We start from the raw sequence: 16,172 nt of genomic DNA on the forward strand, positions 1-16,172 counted from the left end.
AGGGGCATCTGAATTCAGTGACCAGATATTCATCAGGATGACTGGAGATGACCCAGGATGAGACAATTGGGGTTAAGTGACTTGCCCAAGGTCACACAGCTAGTGAGGTTCAAGTGTCTGAGGTGAGATTTGAACTCAGGTCCTCCTGACTCCTGCACTGGTGTTTTATCCACTGCACCACCTAGCTGCCCCTGGGAGTAGTCAGTAAACATTTTTCAAGCACGTGCTGTGTGTCAGGTACTGTGCTAAGTGCTGGAGATAAAAAGAGAGCTAAAAGAGAGTTCCTGCCCTCAAGGAACAAGCAGTTGAGTGGGGGAGACAGTGAGCAAACAAATGTATACAAATAAGGTATATACAGCATAAGTAGGAAATAAGAGAGAGACATTAGAATTAAGAGGGCTGGGGAAAGGTTTTCTGTAGAACATGGGTCCTTATAGAGGAAGGCTTTTCATAGAAGATGTTTGTCCTGATTTTTAGTTGGGCTTTAAAAGAATCCGGTAGGCAGAGATGGAGGAGAGCATTCCATTCCTAGGTGGCAATCAGAGAAAGTACCTGGAGCTGAGGGGTGGAGGGTCTTGCTTGTGAAACTGCCAGGAGGCCTATATAATTGGATTATAGAGCATGCTGCAGATAGTAATGTTTAAGAAGCCTAGAAAGACAGGAGGAAGTCTAGAGTGTGAAGGGTTTTGAAAGCCAAACAGCATTTTGTATTCGATTCTGGAATCAGTAGGGAGCCACTGGAATTCACTGACTAGTGGAGGTAACATGATTGCACCTGACTTTTAGGAGAATTCCTTTCATGGCCAAATGGAATGTGGCTTATAGTAGGGAGAAACTTGAGATAGGCAGGATGAAAGCTAATTGATGAAACTCATCTTAATTAATCTAAGAGATAGGAATTAAGATGAGTGTTTCTTTAGATTTTGAGATGGAGAGTGAGGGAAGTTGAAGGGGTTAGCACTGCATTGCCATAAACTTAGTTACGTAAGTAAGAGTGCTGTGCTTGTGTGCTGGAAGACCTGTATTCAGATTCTGCCTCTGACATTTATTAGCTATACAACTTTAGGAAAGTCTTTTAATCTTATGTGCCTCAGGCAGCTTCCTAGGACTTTATCTACTACTTCTCTGGTGGTTATGATATGTAGGTTGCAAATCTGTTGGTAGATGGAGTTCCTACTTTAATGTAGTTCCTTACTCTGACAAATTACAAATACTTAAAACATTTGATAGCATGTAAGCTCTTTGGGGGCAGCAGCTGTTCCATTTTTGCTATTATATTCCTAGAACTTAGAAATATGCTTGGAAGGTAGTAAGCACTTTATAAAGTGCTTGTTGATTGATCGGCAAATAAGGTTGAGTATAGGTGGCTCAGTGGATAGTGTGCCAGGCTTGGAGTTAGGAAGACTCATCTTCCTGAGTTCAAATTCAGCTTCAGACACTTACTCGCTATGTGACCCTGGACAAGTCACTTAACCCTGTCTGCCTCAGTTTCCTCATGTGCTAGAGAGGGAAATGGCAAACCACTCTAGTATGTTTGGCAAGAAAACCCTAAATGGGGTCACAAAGAGTCAGAAATGACTAAAAAATGAATAGAAATGAGACTATAAGGGATATATAGGAACATCAGTTAATTAGGAGGCTGTTGTAGTAGCCCAAATGAGAAATAAGGGTTCTGAACCAGAGTGGTTGTTATGTGAGTAGAGAGGAAGCAGTTGTGAGAGATTAATGAGGTGGAAGCCACAAAACTTGGAAACTGTTGCCTGTTGGGGGTGAGTGAAGGTGAGAAGTAGAAGCTGACTCCTAGGTGTGAACCTTAATGCCTGCCATAACAGAAGTTGGACAGTTAGGTAGAGGGGCAGAATTAAAGGGGTAGTCATTGAATTTCAGATACAGTGAATTTGAGATGTCTACAGTATATCAGTCAACAAATCAACACTTATCAAATGCTTGGTATATGCCAAGTAGTGTGCTAAGCACTATGAATACGAAAACAAGAACGAAACTCTCCAAGGCAGTTATATTCTAATGGGGGAGTCACCATATACACATCTAAGTATGTGTATATACAAAATAAATAAAAGGAAATTTCGCAAAGGTTATACTGTCGGCTGTGGGTTGAATAAAGGCTTCATGAAGAAGGTGATACTTCTTAGTCTTAGTCTAGAAGAAAACTAAGGAATCCAAGAGGCAAAGATGAGGAGGGAGTACATTCAAGGCCTGGGGTGCAGCCAGTGCGAAGTTTAGAAATGGGATTTGGGAGATGGTGCTTTAAGTATTCAGAAAAGTTAGTGTTCTAGGACAGTTGGATCACAAAGTGAGGAGGAAGAAGTAAAGGAAAAGACTAAAAATACAAAAAGAATCCAGTTTGTGAAGAGCTTTAAATGCCAAATGGAGGAGCTTCTATTTGATCCTGGAAGGTCAAATGTTTAGACTGTACTTTAGGAGATTCATTGTAGTATCTATCTGATAATTGGAATGGAGAGAGGTTTGAGGCAGGCTATTGCAGCAGGACAAACCAGAGATGATAAGAGCCTGAACTAGGGTGGTGAATCTCTAAGTGGAGAAGAGGAGATATATGAGGTAGAGATATTGCAGGGATAAAAATGACCACGATTTGGCAGCTCATTGGCTATGTGGAGCAAATGCTAATGGAGAAGTTGAGGATGACAAGATTGTGATTCTGGGTGACTGGAAGGAAAGTAGTACCTTTGAAAATAACAAGGAAATTTAAAAGAACAGTGGGTTTTAGGGGGAAAGTATACAGGCATAATATTTTGGACCTTTTGAATGTAAAACGCCTCTAGGATATCCAGGTTGAAATGTCTAATAGGCAGTTGGTGAAGGGAAACTAGGATTAAAAATATAGATCTGGGAGTCAGCATAGAAATGATAATTGAACCTGTGGGAAGAGATGAGATTATCAAGTGAGAGAGTATAAAGAGAAAAAGCGTCTAAGACATTCATAGTTAGTGGTCATAGTATGTAATAGTAACAAAAGAAACTGAGAAGGAGCAGTCACATGAGTAGGAGAAGGACCAGGAATAAACAATGTCCCAAAAACCCAGAAAAGAGAGGAAAGAAAGGTCATCAACAGTATTAAATGGTAGTAGAGGGATTGAGGAGAATAAGGGTTGATAAAATGCTATTAAGTATGATAATTAGGAGATTGGCAACATACTGATAGTATTTAAATTAAGAGGAATTTAACTTGCCTTTTTAAAAAATTTTCAGGTTGTTAGGTGACTCTCCTTCATCTTGTACAGAAAATGATTCAGTACAATCAAGGAAAAATGAGGTCAGTATATTTTTAAATGTTCTGTAAATTATATGTTTAAGTATTTTACTACTGTTTGCATGGAAAGAAGCTCCCTTATAACTGCCTTTAATATTTGCTTCTGAACCATTGAATGGCTACACTAGGAGTTGATACAGTTGTCATTGTCCCATCCCCCTGAATCTCCCACTCCCACCCCACAGCGTTGGCATAATTTTTATTGAGCTACCCTAATGCTAAAGCACCTCAAGATAAATCCGTATTTATGGTAGTTACTATTGAGAAAAGAGTGTGTTTACAGTTAGTCATATTCTAATGGTAATGAATTAATGGAAAGTCGCACTATGTATAATAGTAATAGCTTTATCTAATGGTTTTAAGGTTTGGAAGATGCTTTGCATGTATTATCTCATTTGATCCTCACAACAACCCTGTGAGGTCAGTGCTATTATTACCTTCCTTACCCTTTTAACAGATGAGGAAATGGAGGGTCACATAACTAACACATACTTGAGTCAATATTCGAAGTCAGGTCTTCTTGACTCAAAGTTTGTCACTCTGTCCCTACTCCATGGAGCTGCCAATAAATAAAAATAAGTATATAATAAAACAAGAATAAGTAAATAATGTTTAAATATCTCAATTTTTATTAGAAATTTACAATTCCTTTCTCCCTCTCCCCAACCTTACTCCCCTCAACCATCTCCTATCTTCTCCCCCAGTTCTCTACTAAATTATTTATGGTCTCATCATGATGTAGAAATGACCCTAAGTTCCCAAAGGCTAAGTAAGCTTAACTTCTGACATGTTCCTGCAAATTAAAAAAATTAAAATAAGGGGCCTGGCAATAGACTTTAGGTTTGTTTTTCAAGAACATGCCTAGGTAATTTTGGGGAGACTCCTCATTAGGTTGGCTCTGAAAGCACTCTATTGAGTGTTTGCCATGTCAGTTAATAGAGGGAATGAAATTACAGATCCTTGAAGTTAGGAGACAGTTTTAAAATACATAAAATCTCTAAATAACTTTAATATAAAGAAATATCTGGTAGGAATTTTGTAGATATATAGGCCAGTTCAATAATATTATTTAATAATAATAGTCATTAGCATTTACATAGTGTGTTTACTATGTATTGGGCACTGTGCCCAATAAATGTTTTACAAATAAAATGTTTTACAAATATTATCTTAATAAATTCTCGCAACAACCCTGGGAGGTTGGTGCTATTATTATTCCCTTTTTACAGATGAAGAAACTGGGTCAAACAGGTTGAATGACTTGCTGAAGGTTATATAACTAATACCTATCTAAAGCTGAATTTGAACTCAAGTTTTCCCGATTCCAGATCCAACACTCTTATTCCCTGGGCCACCTAGCTACAAATAAACATGGGGGTGGGGAATGTTGTATCATTTTGCATAGAAAAACCAGGAGATAAGTTTCCATTTTAAAGTACAAAAAAATTCTGAATGACTGCCAATTAAGTAATGCTTTACACAGTCAATGTCACAACTATCCATGATACAGTAATTATGATAGAAACATGTATTAATATACAGCATAGTATGCAACTTTATTTGATGGTGGCAATAATGTGTCATCTAAAAAATTCCAATGTGACATCTAAAAATACTAAAAAAAAGTCTAAAATTTCATATCATTTGGAGTGTTATAGTAGATATTCTTTTTATGTGGTTTATCAATCAGCAGATATTTATTAGGCATTATTTTATATGCTAGGCATTGTGCTTTATGCTGGGGATACAAGTTCATAGCATAGCAAGAAACAATCTCTACTTACAAGGGGTAGATGACTGTGATGACCACTAGAACAACTAGGATATTTAATGACCCTTGAAATCTCTTTCAGGCAGCTAGGTGGTGCAGTTGAGTGGATAGAGTTCTGGGATGAGAGTCAGGAAGACTCTTCTTCATGAGTTCAAATCTGGCTCAGACACTTCCTAACTGTGGGACCCTGGACACACCCTGTGTGCCTCAGTTCCTCATTTTAGAAAATGAGCTGGAAACCACCTTGCCAAGAAAACCCTAGAAGGGACACAACTGAAAAATGACTGATCAGCCACAAAACTGAGATCTCTTTCAGCTAAATGCTAAGGGTACATGGAAAATTTTTTTGTAATTTGTATTTGTCTACAGATTTTAATAATAACTCTATATTCAGTAGTTAGTAAACACTTGTTAAGTGCCTAACTTGCATCTGGCTCTGTGCTGAAGTACTGAGGAATATGAGTAAAAGAAAGACAAAGCCCCTGCTCTCAAGGAGCTTGCACTCTAAAGGGGGGAAGCTAAAGGAGTGAGGATGGGACACGATGTTCATGGAGCGAAACCCAGAAAGAGCTGCTATTGGAAAATGAATTGGTTGGGAATTCTGAGCCTTTTATAAAAGGAAGCCTTGTGAGGAGTTTTTTTGCTTGCCTTTTAGCCCTCTGAGTAGTAGACAAAGGCAGACAGTTGAGGTACTGAGTTGGTGGTGTTCAGTACCAAAGCTAAAAACAGTCTTCACGAAGAGATTTCCAGTAATGAATTTGTCCTAGGGAGTCATGATGTTATTGGAGTCCAAGCAGAGCAGTTGGTGAGAGATGGAATTTATAGCATATGATTTGTAGTTAAATAAAATGACAAGCCTTTCTTTAAAAATGTTCTTCAAAAAAAATTTTTACATTTCATTTATTTGTGCGCATTTATTATCTGTCCTTCTCCCTCCCTCCCCACTGAACAATAACAATGCTTTGTTTTGCGATCATTTCACCATCACCACAAGAGGCTGTTGATAAGCTTTTAAAATTTAGGTTTTTTTAATGTAGCCTGTATTAGAACTAATACTGTGTGTGTGTGTGTGTGTGTGTGTGTGTGTGTGTATATACATATATATATATGTGTGTGTGTGTGTATATATATATATACACATATATGTATATATATGTAAAATTTTTTTAAAAAGTATCATTAAGAAGAATCTTTAGAAAATGTTTTATTTTAAAGGTAGTTTCTTTTTGTAAGAGCATTTTAGTACAAATGATACTATCTTGCTTTTGACTTTAAAGATTAATCATTGTTATAGTTTAATTCATTACATGTCTTTTATCTTTCCGTATGGCTAGAAATTATACTTGTACTTTGCGTTGTTTCCTAGCAATCTGTACAGATTCAAAAAAAGCTATACTTACTAGAAGAACACCTCAAAAACGAGATACAAGCCAAAGCGGACCTGGACCAGAAGTGCAAGTATGTTTTTTAAATAACTAGAATTTGAAAATTTATGGGCAGGAGAGTTATTTGAAAATAATGATACAAACATAAGTAATATTATTCAGTCTTTATTATTTTATTCTTATTTCTTTTGAAATTCTTTAGGTTGGTTAGCACTCGACTAGAGAAGATAACAAAAGAACTAGAAGAAGAGGTAAATCTTTATCAAATTGACTTTTAAATTGTTTTCCTCTAAAATATTTCCCCCTTATTTGCCTGTAATAAAAGTGTATTAGAGTTGCATCATATGTTATGGGATATAGTGATTAATGTTTTAGTAGCACTTATTTGTGAGATAGGACCAATTTACAGTATAGAATATCCGTGTTATATTAGACTTTCATTGACTAATTTACTAATTACTAGTATTTACTAATTATGTGAAATGTAATTGACAGTTATATTATAATGTTATTCCGTTGGTAATAATGTGTATTAGGCTATGATCCCAAAAGAATCTCTTCTTAATTTCATGTTATGAGCTAAATAGGCAAATGTTAATAATAGTTTAGTCAAAGTAAAATAAGTTACAATAAAATTCCTCTTGTAAATAAAATGTTACAGCCTTTGTCACTTAATTATATCTATAACTATTAACAAATGCATTAAACTTTTTATAGAGTTAGTTTCTTTGACCAATAACAATAATTTATGATAATTTCAGGTTACCTCAAGAAAGAACGTAGAGTCGTCATTAAGACAATTAGAAAGAGAGAAGGCTCTTCTTCAACACAAAAATACAGAATACCAGCGGAAAGCAGAACATGAAGCAGACAAAAAACGGAATCTGGAAAATGATGGTTTGTGATATAGCCTATTAAATGTGAAATGATTTTTAAAAATTAAGTTAACTTTAATATTCCTCTGCCATCAGTAAACATTTAGAGTGTTATGTTAAACTTTCCTACTGAAATGCCTTTTTATTTTAGTTAACAGCTTGAAAGATCAGCTTGAAGATTTGAAAAAAAGAAATCAAAACTCTCAAATATCTAATGAACAAGTCAATCAACTGCAGAGACAAGTAAGCTGTTGTGAATTTATGTTAATGATACTAAATTGGAATATATTGATTCAACAAATACTTACAGCATACTTATGTAAGGTATTGTCCTTTGCCCTGGAAGATATAAAGATGAGTAACATGGTCCTTGCCTTCAAGGATGTTAAAATCTATTTGAGGAGATGAACCAGGTATAAAAATAACTATTATGCAGCATAATAAATTTGAGAGATATTTTGGGAACTGAAAATAAATATAGTCTTACTACGTGGCTGGAAAATTAGGCTGTGGCCAGATTTTTTAATGAATAGCTTTAACTGGTAGGCTAAAGAATGTGTAATTTGTCTTACAGGAAATGGAAGTTTGAGCTCAGTAAAATGATATGATCAAGAAAAGTTTATTTCACCAGTGATTTATATGGTGGATTGAAGTAGAAAACTCTGAGGGTAAAGAACTTAGGTAATTTTGATAAGTCTGGGCCTAATGTTAGATAATATATCTGTTGTTGGAAGAGCAATCTAAATGTGTTCAGAAATATTTATCACAAGATTGATTTCAATTTGCCATTCACATGAGTTTTTCAGCCATAGTAACCCACAGATATTGTCTACCAAGCTGTGGTGGGATTTTCATCTTCCTGGATAGGAGCTGTACCTATGCTAAATAAAACCACAGGTTCTTGATGTAAACTTAGATATTTATTTTACATGCCTTTTAAGAATTCCCAGCAAATGTTTTCCAGTTTTTTTCTTTTAATTTAAATCCACATATTGTTATTATTTTTTTTGCAGTGGAAATCATGTATTTGTTTTTGTTTTATGGATCTATAGTTGGATGAAGCCAATGCTTTGCTGCGAACCGAGTCTGATACTGCAGCCAGGTTACGGAAAAACCAGACAGAAAGTTCAAAACAAATTCAGCAGCTGGAATCTAATAATAGGGAGCTACAAGACAAAAATTGCATGCTAGAGAATGCTAAACTGAAACTTGAAAAGGACTTCATCAATCTTCAGTCAGCTCTAGAATCTGAAAGGAGGGATAGAACCCATGGATCTGAGATGATTAATGATTTACAAGGTATTATGGTTTAAAGATTGAAACATATTAAATTAAATATAGTGACTCAAGTTTTATTGATAGTTTTAGATAATAAATCTTTTTTGGCTAGTTTTTTTTTTTGTGGTATTTATTTGTTTTCAGTTTTCTACAATCACTTCTATAAGTCTTAGATTTCCCCTCTCTCCTTCCCTGAGATGGCATGCAATCTTATATGGGTTCTGTACATTCTTGTTAATCACATTTTTCACATTAGCCATGTTGCGTAGAAGAATTAAAAGAAATGGGCGAAACCATGAGGAAAAACCAAACTACAACAAAATATAACACAAGAGAAAATAGTCTTCTTCTTTCTGCATTCTGATTCCATAGTTCTTTCTTTGGATGTGGATGGCATTTTTCCTCAAGAGTCCTTTGGGAATGTTTTAGGCCCTTGCATTGCTGTGAAGGGCTAGTTCTACCAGAAACAGTCCTCGCACACTTGGCTGTTACTGTATACGGTGTTCTCCTGGTTCTGCTCATTTCACTCAGCATCAGTTTCTATAAGTTTTTCCAGGTCTCTCTGAAGTTCTCTTGTTCATCATTTCTTGTAGCACAATAGTATTCCATTACATTCATAAACCACAACTTGTTTAACCATTCCCCAGTTGATGAGCATTCCCTCATTTTTCCGGTTCTTGGCCATTCGCTATTTTAAAGTAATTTTTTCTTAAATGGCTGTTGCATCGAATTTAAAATTTAGAATGTGTACCTTATTCAGGATACCCCAGAAAGAAAATTTGATTCTTCATTAGTTTGAAGTATTTTTAATAGGTTTAATAGGCCTACCTAGTTCAGTCAAGAGTTCTGGTTGTATTCTGTAAGTGTACATAGACACACATACAAGTTTTTAACATAATAAATTACAGGTATGATATATTTTGTATTCTCAAACTTGCTACTTGATTGAATATTACCTCATGGGATCATTTATTTACGTGAGTAATTTTTCCTTTTTAGGTAGAATATCTGGTTTGGAAGAAGATATTAAAAATGGTAAAATTTCATTAGCAAAAATGGAGTTAGAGAAGAGACAACTACAGGAGAGATTTACAGATTTAGAAAAGGTAAGTGTTTTAAAATAGAACAAATTTTATATTTCGTGGACTCTCCTGAGGTTTGAGATAGATGAGACTGTGAACATTTTTTAATAAGAAGGTAGTGAAGAAGATGAAAGTGAAGGATATTTCCCTGAAGTACAGGGAAACAAGTAGCTGATTGTGTTACATGATAATTCAGTTATGCAAATGGATGATTGCAGTATCTTCTGTAATAATCATATTCCTCAGGCAACCTTTACAATTATTAGGATATTCCCAAAATAGAGAATTTCACAGGGAATGGAAAATGAAGGTGTTTTAAAGGATAATCTTGATTAGATGAGAGGACTCTATGCAAAACCTTTAAACATTTGTCGTGTTTAGGTGATGGGATTTAAAGCTGGAAGAACCTCTAGAGTCATCCCTTCATTTTATACAGGTGAAAACTGAAACTTAAGTTAAATAACTTGCCCATAGTCACAAAAGTGAAGTTCCAGAGCCAGCATTTGTACCTGGATCCTGTGACTCATACAGAGAACTTCTTGTCCACACAAGTTGTGAAAGTAGACTATTTTGGGGTATTTTTGTAAGTTAAAGGAAATATAACATCTGGATTTATAACTTTTCTCATCATTTACAAATTGTCCATAAAAGTGACATTCAGATTCAGTGAAAAGAGTGCTTTGGAGTCAAGAGAGATCCTAGTTTTGGATAATTCACTTAACCTCTCTGGGCCTGAGTTTTATCATTTGCAACATGGAGATCATAATACTTTTCCTTCCTACTTAATAGTGTTGTTGGGAGATCAGATAAGATAGTTTTTATGGAAATACTCTGAAAACTGTTAATCACTCTGATGAAAAATGTTATTGGTGTGGAATTATTATTATTCATTGTTTAAGTGACGAAACATGACAAAACAATAAATCATATCTGTGATATATAGGAGTTGGATAGTTAAGCTTATATTTTGTTCTGCATTACATCTAGTTCATTTTTATCTTACTTAACAAAAACAACCTGCTTCAGAAAGCTTGTTTGTAAACTGTAGGTTCATGAATTATCTTGAATGAGACAATTATCTCAGGTAAGGCATTTGTAAAGTACTTCATACAGTGCCTGAGACATAGTAGACACTTAATAAATGCTTATTCTCTTCCTCCTCCCTTCCCATTAATTTTTCATTTAGAATGTTCATTTGAAATGTTCTTTAATAGGAAAAAAGTAACATGGAAATAGACATGACATACAAACTGAAAGTTATACAGCAGAGCTTGGAACAAGAAGAAGCAGAACATAAAGCTACAAAAGCACGGTTAGCAGATAAGAATAAGATATATGAATCTATTGAAGAGGCCAAGTCTGAAGCTATGAAAGGTGTGTATTCTACTCCAGCATGCCTTCTAACTTTGCTTCTCTCCCCTCAAAAAAAGAAAGGAAGGAAGAAAAGAAAAAAATCAAGTTTTGCCATCTGAAGATATTTTTGTATTTTATAGCAATATACTAATTCACATGCTGAAAAAAATCTTTACAACAGCTTTTTTCTTTTTAAAGTAAATAACTTAAAAAATGAAAACATTTAGATCATTAGTTCTTAAAGAGAGTTCAAGTTTTAATGAGTTCTTGGGATTATGGATTTGTAGAGTGTGAATTGCTAGACCATAGACCTATATACTTTACATTCATTGGTAATTCTCTCTTGGCAGAATGAAGGTATTATATTATTTATTATTTACTTATTTTACTTAAAGTTATTACGAGCCATACTGTTTTTATTTAGGGTTCTTATTCTGAGATTAAAGTCAGTTCAGTGACTTCTAGAGTTTCCTCCTAGCATTCTGATTCAAATAGTCTAGAAAAAGGTTTAAAGTCATTTTAAAAGCAAAACCAGCATGTCTATCTACTTGCAATTGCTAGATCATGCATCATGCTTGAAGGTCAGCAGATTCCACCTTTGCCTTACCACAGAGAGAAAAAATACAGAATTGAGAAAGCTGTTTCTAGTTCTTTGGCATTCAGATTTGGATGTTTGTTTTCAGTAGTGTTCAATATGCCTGTCATAGCCTCTACCTATGTTGCAGTAGTTTAGCTTGCTATTCTATCTAATTTGGCCTTAGAAACCATATTTATGCATATACAATTACCATATGGTGCTGGTGTGACTATTCTTGCTTAGAAGGATTAAAACTTCTGAGGAATAAGCAATGGTTGAGTTCATTGCCAGCCATTGTATTTTGGACAGATAGCCAGATGACATAGTGGAGTTCATTTATAATGTGTTATCTTCTCTCTCCTCCCTTCCCAGCTACTAAGAATATAAATTGCAAAAATAATTTCTGATCTATGTTAGTAGAGGAAATTTCATCACCTGGGGCCCCTTACGTTGATGAAATCCTAGATCTAGACAAAAATACTTGGGAATCATTGTTGAGTAGGGATAGTATTGTGTTAGGTATCCTTGTCTTTTGGACAAGGATTTGGATATCTGAAATTCTAATATTTGTTGAATTATAAATATATATTTAAATAATTAGTATATTTAACTAGCTCCAGTTAAGGGTGTATTTTGGAGTTACAGTTGAAGTATTCTGCATTTTTTCTTCGTTTAGGTGACTTGTGTGGTTATATTTGAATGTTGTAATTCAATCTGTCAAAAGATGTTAAGTTCAAATATATTGATAGTGTTATGATTTCTCCACTATTTTACTGCATCTGGGGATGCTATTGTATAAAAATTACATCTTGGTGTAAAAAAAAAACTGAAGGATTCACAAATAAGGGATGATTTTAAGAGAATCTTGTGAGTAAGAGATTAAGAAGACATATGGGAGAAGCTTAGAAAAGCCATTGGTTAAAATAAGACAAGCATTCATAGGCAAAAGTAGTAATGGATGGCCTTTTCAAGTTATCATTGAAACTATGTTTGTAGTTACATAATCAGTATTAGGAAGAGGACTGAATATAGTTCATTTTCATTTAGAATAATTGTTTGATGTTTTCTTAGGATCATTGAAAAATGTTGACCTGTAGGATTCTAGGATTATATAAGAGAAAGATTAGAAATAAGAAGCCCATCTAGTATACTGGCATGACAAAGATTCCAGCCTGGTTTAGTACAACTTAAACTCAATACTGAATATCAGACAGAGTTAACTTCTTTATTAAGACCTCTGACCAAGATAAGGGAACAAACAAGCCCCAGTATGTTAATTAAAACCAAAATTTTGAAGGCAAAAAAGTGAGCATTGAGAAAACATTTTCAGAATGACTAGATAATTCTTCCTCTCTGATGATCATATTTGCAGTTACAGTATTTCATATTAAAGTACAACATTTGGGTTTGATAGGCAGAATGTCTTTTGTGTATATGACTAAAGATAATTTCCATTTAAAGCTAGTTTTAAACCTGGCTGTACAGAAATGAAAGGTGGACCTATATCACCATTTTGACTTTAATATTGCATTCTATTATGGAATATCTAGTCCAAAAGAATGTAAATGTAGCTGGCCAAAAAAGAAGTCACCATGCCTATCCTAAGTACCAATTGGGCATGATGAGAGAAAAAAATTTTAGCTAATATATCCTATATGTTCCTGCTCTGGCCCAGGAGAAGGTGATGAAACCAACTTCTGCATTGTCATGTTTAGATGAAGACCAAGTTTTCTCCAGAGTTGTGGAAGTGATGGGTGGGATTTCTTATACATATCCAGTTAGAATGAAGCTCAGTCTAGAGACTAGACTGTGTCTAGAGACACAACTGAATATGCCCTCATTTGGTCTATAATCATGAATCAGATGAGGTACAGTTCCTTCCTCTAACTACCCAAGACAAACATATAATTTTAGTAAGTAGGAACTATCTTGTTTAAGGTGGTCTTCCAGCTATCTTGTGTTTCCTGTTGTATGACACATAAAGGACTAATGTGGTTATGTCTGGAGGCAGACAATTACAGTCAAGATAAACATCCAGAGATAACCTCATTTATGTTGTTCATGCTTCTAGGCAAGTCATAAAAGATTTTTAGATTAAAATACTTTTTGAGAGGTAGGAAAGAGCTCTCTGTAAAAATAGGTAATAGAAATTGTATATCAGGCATAGGGGTGCTTAAGACCAAAAGGGGGCATTAGGAGTTACCAGCAAATAGTCTCTACTTTTTTTTCCTAGCAATTGAGAATGTCAGAATGTTGAAACCTGTGTTTAAATAATTGTTCAAATCATGTTATACATCTGTAGCCTTAGACAAACAGAATTCTTAGTGACTTGTTCCTGCTAAGTTGATTATTGGAATAAACCAAAACTTGTATGATTTCAGATTATATAAACTAAAAAGTCAGTGAGAATCTAAAATATTTGGAAATTGAATGTCAGATGGGAATACCTTTTGAAAAGTAGAAATTAATAGTCTTTAGACTATTTCCTTATATAAAATTTTGCATAAAATTAAAGTGAAATCTCTGTGCTAGATACGGTGCTGTAGCACCATATGTGTGATCTCTGCTCCAAGGAGGGTGAGATTGGCAGATCTCTGAAGTTTGGGAGTTCTGAGCTACAATGATCTAATAAGCCAGGTGCTTAATTAACAGGTTTTTTTTTCCTCTTTCCCCTTCCCTTGCTCCAATAGAAATGGAGAAGAAATTATTAGAGGAAAGAGCTTTAAAACAAAAGGTGGAAAACCTTCTGTTGGAAGCTGAAAAAAGATGTTCACTGTTAGACTGCGACCTCAAACAGTCCCAACAGAAAGTCAACGAACTCTTGAAACAGAAGGACAAACTGAATGAAGATGTAAGAAGGATTTTTATAAATGATCAATGTTGAAATTATTTGTAGATTTGAAATATTCCCTCTGATTGTATATGTTTTACAATCATATGATAGCATATTGTGGCATCATACTGTGCATCTTACACATTTCTGTGTGTTGAGAAGCTACATGGTAGAATAGAAAGCAAGTGGGTCAGAAGACTGAGGTCTACATCTTGCTTCTATAACTTATTAGTTCTCTAGATTCAAGCAAGCCACTTTACTTTTCCTAGCTTGTTTCCTCTTTGCAAAGTCAGTGTGATAATATGCTACTTTCTTAATGGGATTACTATAAAGAAGGTGCTTCATAAACTTTAAGGGTCTCTTTAAATGTCCACTTCTTATTCACTAGTCATTATAATTTTCAATTTCTTTTTAAATCAGTAGTTGACTATAAGACGTTTTATTTGGGGAGGAAAAACTTTTTTCCCTCAGAAATATAAAAATAATTTTAACATTAAATGTATAGTGAAGAACTATCTAACAGGAAAATGTTTATTCTTTGTCATGTATCATCTTTATTTAGCAAGGAAATTATTTATATTTATTTAATATACCAAGGTGGGAAAAATGTGTTTTTTAGGTCAGGAACTTGACCTTAAAAATAGAACAAGAAACACAAAAGCGCTGCCTCACACAAAATGACCTGAAGATGCAAACACAACAAGTCAACACACTGAAAATGTCTGAAAAACAGATGAAACAAGAAAATAATCATCTTATGGAAATCAAAATGAGTCTGGAAAAGCAAAATGTTGAACTTCGGAAGTAAGTAAAATTTTGCACCCCTTAAATAACTGGTGCCCAGTTCTGCATTTGTGGATTATTCTTAAAATAAAGGATATTCTGCACTAGTAGAGCTAGTGAGGAGGAGGATTATCATGACTGTAAGTAGTTTATACAACCATTTAAATGGACCAAATTTGAATATCCTATTTTGAATAGGTTTCACAAAAATGAACAGAAATTTAGTTCCTAGAGTCCTAAGAATTTTCTGTATACTATAAATGGGCATAATATAACCAGTTTAACTCTTTTGACTCTACAATGATTGGCCAGCTCTAGTAGATTTTTATTTTCAAAATAAAGACAAATATTCTTTCAGTAGTTTTTACTAAAATAACAGAATGAATAAGATGGTTTGTCAGTTTCATTTGGAAGAAATTACTGGGGTTTCTTCCTTTAGTCATTGATAATAGTTCAATCAGTCTGATTATTTAGCTTAGTGAAAGTGAAAGGGGGCAGCTGGAGGTGCAGTGGATAGAGCACTGGCAGTGGATTCAGGAGGACCCGTGTTCAAATCTAGCCTCAGAGACTTGACATTTACTAGCTGTGTGACCCTGGGCAAGTCACTTAAACGCAACTGCATCATTCCCCCCCTCACCCCTCCCAAAAGTAATGCAAAAGTACACATAACATTTTAAAATTTAATAGAGAAAAATTCAGTGCATGTACTCCAGATTACACTTAGGAGCTCTCATTGCTTTTCATTAATTTAATGCTTTAAAATTTATGAAGTTTTTATTCCTTATGACCCTTTCAGGTTTATGTAGTGCAAGTATTATGGTGTGTTTTTTAAATAGACTTTGAATTTTATCGGTATAGTAAGTACTTAGTGAGTTATGTCTTTTGCCAGTGCAAATATGCACCTTCCCTACAACGTAGAATCTTAAAAAGTTACCTGAGGCAC

General features: G+C 34.6%; 1 protein-coding gene across 4 annotated transcripts in view; it reads left to right on the forward strand.

Annotated features, from left to right (window-relative positions):
• The window catches only part of ROCK2 (Rho associated coiled-coil containing protein kinase 2), a 187,206-nt gene that overhangs the window by 152,719 nt on the left and 18,315 nt on the right, over positions 1-16,172 (forward strand). For all 4 annotated transcript variants that reach the window (XM_072635358.1, XM_072635359.1, XM_072635356.1 and 1 more), the window contains exons 10-19: positions 3,232-3,295; positions 6,430-6,521; positions 6,651-6,699; positions 7,210-7,345; positions 7,475-7,566; positions 8,376-8,622; positions 9,601-9,707; positions 10,898-11,057; positions 14,304-14,464; positions 15,066-15,250. In XM_072635358.1, coding sequence (XP_072491459.1) covers positions 3,232-3,295; positions 6,430-6,521; positions 6,651-6,699; positions 7,210-7,345; positions 7,475-7,566; positions 8,376-8,622; positions 9,601-9,707; positions 10,898-11,057; positions 14,304-14,464; positions 15,066-15,250 — 1,293 coding nt within the window. The remainder of the gene's footprint in view (positions 1-3,231; positions 3,296-6,429; positions 6,522-6,650; positions 6,700-7,209; positions 7,346-7,474; positions 7,567-8,375; positions 8,623-9,600; positions 9,708-10,897; positions 11,058-14,303; positions 14,465-15,065; positions 15,251-16,172) is intronic.

This window comes from Notamacropus eugenii, chromosome 1 (assembly GCF_028372415.1).
Source record: "Notamacropus eugenii isolate mMacEug1 chromosome 1, mMacEug1.pri_v2, whole genome shotgun sequence".
Classification (NCBI taxonomy): domain Eukaryota; kingdom Metazoa; phylum Chordata; class Mammalia; order Diprotodontia; family Macropodidae; genus Notamacropus; species Notamacropus eugenii.